The 8,354-nt window shown below is 35.6% G+C and overlaps 1 protein-coding gene across 1 annotated transcript; it reads left to right on the forward strand.

Moving 5' to 3' along the window:
• The first annotated feature begins 397 nt into the window (after positions 1–397).
• On the forward strand, positions 398–4,522 carry Spin4 (spindlin family member 4). The gene has a single exon (XM_074062908.1). The coding sequence runs from the start codon at positions 1,106–1,108 to the stop codon at positions 1,853–1,855; it is 750 nt and encodes a 249-aa protein (XP_073919009.1). The 5' UTR covers positions 398–1,105; the 3' UTR covers positions 1,856–4,522.
• Positions 4,523–8,354: the final 3,832 nt, after the last annotated feature.

The raw sequence follows: 8,354 nt of genomic DNA on the forward strand, positions 1-8,354 counted from the left end.
TTAGAAAATCTTCTTAATGTCAGTGTATTTCCTTCACTTTTATAAATAAAATTTAAAAAATCTTTACCAGGAATGTTCAGGTAGAAAATATAAAGTATTTGGATCATGATGGTGGACTGTGTGCACTCTTTTTCTCCTCTGCTCTCAAATCCTCAAAAAGAAAATTTGTACATTTCTATGTACAAACTCCCTCTCTCCCTTCCTCTCTCCCTCCCCTCCTCTCTCTCTCTCTCTCTCTGTCTCTCTCTCTCTCCCTTTTCCTGTCCTCTCCTCCTTCCTATCTTCTCTGTCTCTGAATTCTTTTTAAGACTTGTGAGGAATTCCTGGAAGATAGAAAGCAGATGGAGCGGCTAAGGAAGCTGTTGGACAGCAGGCAGCCAGAAAGTGGGAGGAGGGGAGCCGGCCTGTCTGGCAGAAGTTGAGGGAATCAGTTGCGCGGCTCAAGAATACAATAAAGGAGAGCGCCTGTGTCCTGTGGCTGCCCGCCGAGCGGAAGGCTAGATGGTAGGAGGCGGGGACAAGGTGCGGGCGGGCTCAAAGGAGGCGGGTTCCTGAAAGGGCAAAAACCGCGGTTCCACTGTCGGGCCAAGCAGACTGGTGCTGTCTGTGAAGGCCAGGCCTCGCTGACTTCCCAGAGACTTGCCGCTGCCTGCAACTTTGCTTCTGCAGTCTCGCCTTTTTTCTCTTGCCTACCTTCCCTGTCGTCTCCTTCGCTGTTGCTTTGCCACAGCCGCAGCAGCATCAACAACAGCTAAGTGGCCGATTCGGGGACTTGGGGTTGGGAGTTGGGGAAGGCGCCAGGGGCGGACAGCACACGAGAGCCCGCCATCTCTCCCTCTCCAGCCATCACTGCTCCTTTATCCCCTCCCGGGAAGGGAGAAGAAAGCGCAAGCCAGAGGCACACGCTGTCCTCAGTGCCCACAGTCAGAGTTAGCACTTTCTGCCAACCTCTGGTGAAAACCTTGCGCTTGAAGGAAGGAGGGCAATTCCTGTCTCTGAGATCGCGAAAAAAACAAAAAATTTCATATTGGATAGTGTTGATTTTTTTTTGTCAGCTTAAGCAAGCAAGAGGCAGCTTTGACTAAATCCCCTTAATCTGTGAGCTATGTCTCCTCCTACTGTGCCTCCAAATGGGGTAGATGGTGTGTCTGCATACCTGATGAAGAAAAGGCACACTCACAGGAAGCAGCGGCGCAAGCCCACTTTCCTCACTCGTAGGAACATTGTGGGCTGCCGCATTCAACACGGTTGGAAAGAGGGCAATGAGCCGGTGGAGCAGTGGAAGGGCACTGTACTAGAGCAAGTTTCCGTGAAGCCCACTCTATACATCATTAAATACGATGGCAAAGACAGCGTGTATGGACTAGAACTGCACCGAGATAAGAGAGTTTTAGCGCTGGAAATTCTTCCTGAGAGAGTGCCATCTCCTCGCATAGATTCGCGCCTGGCAGATTTCCTGATTGGGAAGGCAGTGGGGCATGTGTTTGAAGGCGAGCATGGTACAAAAGATGAATGGAAAGGCATGGTGCTGGCGCGAGCTCCTGTGATGGATACTTGGTTTTACATCACCTATGAAAAAGATCCAGTCCTCTACATGTACACCCTGCTGGATGACTACAAAGATGGTGACCTGCGCATCATTCCAGATTCCAACTACTATTTGCCTACAGCAGAACAAGAGCCTGGAGAAGTGGTCGATAGCCTCGTGGGCAAGCAGGTGGAGCATGCCAAAGATGATGGGTCCAAGAGAACCGGTATTTTCATCCATCAAGTGGTGGCCAAGCCTTCTGTCTACTTCATTAAGTTTGATGATGATATTCACATTTACGTCTATGGTTTGGTGAAAACTCCGTAAGTTCATTGAGTTCTTTGAAAAGTTGTGAAACTACTTAGGTATAAAATATTTCCTGCTATCATAATTGTAAACTTTGAGAACAGTTTTGAGGTCAGAAATTCAGGAAAATGGGTAAATCTTACTGTTCCTCCACATCTTGCATTGACTAGTTCCACACTTTTGCCCCATGTGTATGTACTTTGTTACTTTGATACTGCTTTGTTCTGTAACTGAAAATTTAAATTGGGTGCTAACAGAGTATTAAAAAGTGTTTGCAGTCATCCTAACAATACTAAAGTAGATGAATCCTACACCCTATCCTTCCCCCCCATTTTCATCCTCCCTCTTTCTTCTTCCAAGGTAATAAATTTGAGAACCTAACATATCCTTCCATGTTTTCTCCACCCTCATACATAATGTTTGTTGTAGTAGTTTCTGTAAAATTGACAAGCCAGATGACATCTCTTCTGATTAGTAGCTACAGTCAGTCTCTCTCAATCTGTCTCTCCATTCCTGGCTCTCTAACAGCTGCATACACAGTACATGTAGATATACCAAAAAAAAAGTATTCATTCTGTTATTGATGGTCATTTATTTCCTTTTTTCCCCCCACAATAATATTGCTGATATATATATGTGTATATATATATATGCTTTTAGTTTTTTATTTCAGAAGTGCTAAGTACGTTTATATTTAATTTTAAGAAACATTACAAGATTACCACCCAAAATGAAAATGCCCATTTCCTGCATTCTCTGTAGCAGTATTTAATGCTTGAAAATCTGAAAGCTATGGTTCTGGATGTTACTTGTATTTTACTTGACTTAAATGAGGATTTCTTTTTCTACTTGGACATTTCTCTTTTGTGATTTCCGATTTTTATCCTTTGTTTATTTGTCTATTTAATTTTTGATCTTTTACTTATAAATTTGTAGGAATTCCTGCTTTAAAGTGCATTTAGTCATTCAGAGCCCATGTGTTATGATTTTTCCATTATATCATTAACCTTTATTGATTGTATCTTTCACTTTACAATTTAATTTTTTTATAGTAAGACCATTGCTTCTTTTATGGCTTTTTGGCTTCCTGTCTTTTCAGATAGATGCCCCCATCTTAAGTTATGCAAGTACATTTTTTCTAATAATTTTTATTACTTTTAAAGTTTAAATGTTTGATCTAACTGAAATTTATTTTTGTACATAGTAAAAGACAGGGATCCAAGTATGCATTTTATTCACATTGGCTATCCAATTGTACCATTTACTTCAAAAAAATGCCCATTTTCAATTTTGTGCTCCAATATCACATAATTTTAAATATAGTAGCTGACCATACGTTTTAGAATCTGATAACACAAGTCCCCTTTAATTAGTTTTCTTTCTTATATAATTTGCCCTCCATATTGATTCTTGTATGTAAAAACCGAAGGTATTTTTTTTAACATTTAAAAGATGTCTGATATCTTAAGTAGAATTACATTAAATTTATGCATTTCTCTTTAGAGGATTACTTAATAATATTAATCCTTAGTATTCAAGAGTTTTGGTACATCATTTAAATTTTTTGGCTTTGTTTTCATAATATTCTTTATATAGATCTATCACATCTAATTGGGTTTATTTTAAAATATTTTTACACTTAAGTGTTTTTATATTTTGACATTATGAACTGGATATTTTTTCCTCTTATGAAAGCTGTTATTTTTGGCAGTAATGGCAATTTACAGATTTTTATATTTTTATCTTTTATCCAATCTGTTTATTTAATCCTCTAAATTACAGTGGGTTTAAAAATAAGATATTTTGAACTTTTGTAAATATACAATCATTTCACATGTAAATAAAGATCCTCTTATTTCTTGTAATGTTTATACTTATTTAATTACATTAGCTGGATTTGCCAGAACAGTGTTTTATAATGATGATGACAGACATACCTGTCCTATTTTTAATTTCATAGAAATTACTTTAGTATTTCATAGTAGTGTGACATTTGCTCTTGGCTATTGATAGTTATTAACAGGTTTAGGAGTTTCTTCTGTTCCTGTTTTACACTGTGTTATTATTAGAAGTGGCTCTTGGATTTTATCAAATGCCTTTTCAGCATTTACTGTTAAAAGTCATATGATTTTTCCCTTTAATTTGTTGATGTAATGAATTAGAGTGGTAGGTGTTCGGTGTTGAGACGAGTCCGTATTTCTGGAATAAATCCTACTTGGTCGTGGTAAAAAAAATCATTTTTTACTTTGCTGGATTTTATTTACATACATTTCATTTAGAATTATTGCATTTGCATTTCAAAGTAAAATTGTGTGTTTTCTATGCTATCTTTATAAGTTTTCATTATTAAAGTATGTTAGCTTTGAAAAATATGACGTGGTGAGTTTTCAATATTTTCCTATTGTCTGAAATAGTTTGAATAACATTAGAATTGTTCTTTAAAAGTTAGTGTTAAGCTGTAAAACACTTTAATCCTTTTGATTATGGATTTTTAATCAGTTGTTTAAAATTTTTTTTTCCATGGGAAATTGGTTTACTCAAGCCTTTGGTTGAAAAAAGAATACATATTCTCCATCAAATACAAACTTCAAAATTGCTTCTAGTATCAAGCTGTTGATTGTAGTATTCAGATGCTTTATGCCCTTGTATATTTTTGTAATAAAATAATCAGCTACAATGCTGCTTTAAATAGCCTATGTATTCTTTTTATTAAAAAAAATAAACAAAATTTTAAAATTTATGAAAGATATGACAAATATTTGTTTACCTATACTCCAAGTTAACAAATACCAACATTTTGGCTTGTCTGCCTGAGACATAGATCTATATTTTTCAACAATAAAAACCATTTCCTCTGCAGAGACAGTCATACATTTGGTGTGAATCATGCTCATGTTTTAGGTATTTACTACACATAAATCTATCACTAGTAGGGGTTAATACTACTAGTAGTGTTTTTTTTTCAATTTAACATGAATGATCAACTTTATTTAATTATATATTTAGTTTATTGTTTTTTGGGAGGGGACTGTTGGGAACAAGGTCTCATTTTGTAGTCCAGGCTGGCCTGGAATGCACTATGTAGCTCAGGCTGGTCTCAAACTCTTCCTGCCTCAGCCTTCCTAGTGAATGATCAACTTTAAACCATATAGAATTTATTTTGTGATTTTTCTTGTAGGGATCTTCTTTTCACCAATTGAAAATTGGACTACTACAATAACAACAATAGCATCGACCTTTATGTGCTAATTTCTATTCACTTTGACCACTCCTGACACGCAGGCTTGGCTCTAGCCATTGAGAAAAAAAAATATATATATATATATATATATATATATACAAATCTGATATATAGATATATCATGCTGTAACGATTATTTTGAAAAAAATGCAAAGCGATGGCAAGTAGGGTGACAAGATTGGATCTTAGGATGTGGTATTTTATATAGTTAGACAGAGAAGGCCTCAGAATATGTCATTTGAATAGACACCTGGATAAAGTGACAGAGCAAATTGTGTTGTTAATGCCTTGAGATAGAATGTGACCAGATTAAAATATGAACAAGGAGGAAACTGATAGGATATGAGATCAGACATCAGTCTGGGTTCCAGATTCTTTTACAGTCTTGTGGACTGCTAATAGGAATTTAGATTTTAATCTTAGCAGATGGGCAGGCACCAGTATTGATCAGAAATGTGACAATTGTTCTTATATTACTCATTGAATAATATGACTTGAAATGCCTCTTTCATCATCTGATATTATCTTATTTGTGCTTGATCTATTTTGTCCCATGAACTTAGGTGTCTTTTTTTCTATTTGACATGTCTGGAGAACCCAGTACCTCTGATGTATCAATGTTCTGTATCTGCCAGTTAGCTGATTCTGACTTTTGGCTTTCTTTACATAAGCAGTTTGAAGGGAGTTAAAGTAAAAATAAAACTTCATACTTCTTTAACTCTAGAATTCCACTGTATTTTATTAAATGATAGGGAGAAAATGTCAAACACTGAAGCAAATGATCCTAGTTGGGAGATTACACAGAAATTCAGACAGAAACTTGTAACTTAATTTTAGAAATGAATAAGGAGTATTGCAAAGAGAAATTAATATTGTAGCTGAATAACTCTATAAGGAAAGTGACTACATAGCAATCAGAGGCCTCCAGGAATATGAGTTATCTATGGAAAACAGAATGCTAGGGTATGTTTGAGAGAGTGAGTTTAAAAGGAAAGAGCACATGAATAAGGACTGAATTAGTAAGTAAATGTAGGCATAAAATGGTCCTCCTATTTATTTTGTTTGGTGCCTGAACAGGTCAAATAAATGAATGAAATGTGTCATGTTGTTTTTACTTGGAAAAAATCTTCTATTTATAAATATATAAAAGTTTATTTCTAAATTAGTGTATTTTTACTGAACTTAATTCTAAGTTTTTGATTTACTCTTTACTGCTTGAACTATGTTCATAGTTTGTGAAAATGGAAAGAATCCATATTTCTTTACCTTCACAAAAATCTTCATGCGTCACTCATGCTCTCACTAAGCATTTAAACTGAAAAGGAGTTAGACTCATTTTAAAGACAAGTTAATAATCATGAAAGGATTATTAATGTTTGCTTTAATTAGTGCTTAAATACTTATTCATTTATTCATGGAATGAAACAAAATGTGCCATACATTTTCCCAAGACTGGGAAAATATGAGGCATAACATATGGTATTTTTTACTACAAGTAGACTTCAAAGCAATAGCAAAGATAAAACATAGATATGAAATCCTGCAAAATCTGATGAAAACAATGTCATAAATATTATTAAAGTTTTAGCGAGGAATATATATATTCTGTCAATTCAGATAAAGGGAGGAAGAAAAGATGGAAGGAAAGAGGGAGGAGAGAGAGACAGAGAAAGAGAGAAAAGAGAGAGAGATTATTCCATTGAATTTTATCTTCTTTGAGTTAAACAAGCAAGAGGGTTTCTCAGTTGATCATTTCATACTAACAATATGGCAACATAACAAATTATGTTTTTATTTTCTTAAGCTGTACTTACATACAGTGAAAAACACAGATCTTAAATATATAAGACTGAATAAACTTTATATTTTGTCCTCACATTAATTTTTAGTTTTATTCTACTGTGGTCAGAAAAGACACTTTACATAATTTCAGTCTTTTAAAATTTATTGAGAATTGTTTTTAAGGTTTAGCATGTAGTCTATCTTGGAGAATGGTCCACAGGCACTTAAGAAGAACATGTATTCTGCTGCTGTGGGCAAAATATTCTGTATCTGTCATGCCTAGTAAGTTTAGAATATTGTAAAAATCCTCTATTTCTTATGGAAATTATTCCTAGATATTGTATCCATTGTTAGATGTGGTATATTGAAGTCTCTAACTATAATTGTATAAATGTCTGTTGCTCCCTTCAATTTCATGGAAGTATTTCTCACATATGTTTGGAACCTGTTATTTATTCACTCATGTTTATAATTTTGATATCTTCTTGGTGAATTGACTCTTATTAATATACAATATCACTTTTTTATCTCTTTGTAAACTTAATGTCTACTTTGTCTGATGTTAGTATGTTGTATATTGACTCCAGGTTAATTTTGGTTACTGGTTATAAGGAATAACTTTTTCCAGACTGTCCTTTTTCAAGCTAGTTGTATTTTTATATCTAAAGTGATTATTGCATAGACTGCATAGAGTTGGGTCTGACAATCTTTTGATTAGACAGTTAATTCCATTCACATTTAAAGTAGCTATTGAGGCAGAGCAAGAGACTGGCTGAGTAAAATCAAGCATTGGTCCTCTCCCCACAGAATCACCAAATTGAATTGCTATTCACACACCAAACAACCTTCACAAGTGCTAAGGAAATCAGGTGATAGACCATAATGGCTACATTTAGCATAACAAAATGAAAAGAAAAGATGAAATGAGGAAGGCAAGAAGGAATGACTTTTCTCCTCAAAACTCCCTTAACTCTACACGTCCTGCATGGAAACTGGTACTTCTTGCTTGGAGGAAGAGTGAATTAAGTTCAGGTCTTAGGCTTGAAGTCAATTACTAGGCCCACTTTGGTGAAACACTTTTCTGGGCAAAGCCCCACACTGCTATTACCAGAGTGTTTCAGCTTGCATCACAGCTGTGGTGACATAGGCCTTAGTTAAAACCCAAGAAACTTTAGATTCCTGTGGCTGTGAAACCCAGGCAGGACCTAGGTTAGGATCAGCCTAAGTGGACAAGGGATTGCTTTCACCAACATTACCCTAACCTCTAGTAGCATTGCATATTGAAAGACACCATTTGCAGGGATTGGGCTGGACTAGTAAAACTTGACACTAGGTAGATACTAATGGTCCCTAACCTATACCTACCTATGGACAGAGGCTATGAAACAACTCAGGTGCCAAGGGAAACACATGACAGGCCAATTCTTTCAATCTTCTATTCCAGCAAGACTCTGTGTATTGTTGTAATTGTCTTGTGCCATGAGTCCAGCTCAGCTA

The sequence above is a fragment of the Castor canadensis genome, chromosome X, assembly GCF_047511655.1.
Source record: "Castor canadensis chromosome X, mCasCan1.hap1v2, whole genome shotgun sequence".
Taxonomy (NCBI): Eukaryota; Metazoa; Chordata; class Mammalia; order Rodentia; family Castoridae; genus Castor; species Castor canadensis.

Excerpts from the sequence above, each read along its gene's own strand:
- Spin4 (XM_074062908.1), top strand. The coding sequence starts at position 1,106 with ATGTCTCCTCCTACTGTGCCTCCAAATGGGGTAGATGGTGTGTCTGCA.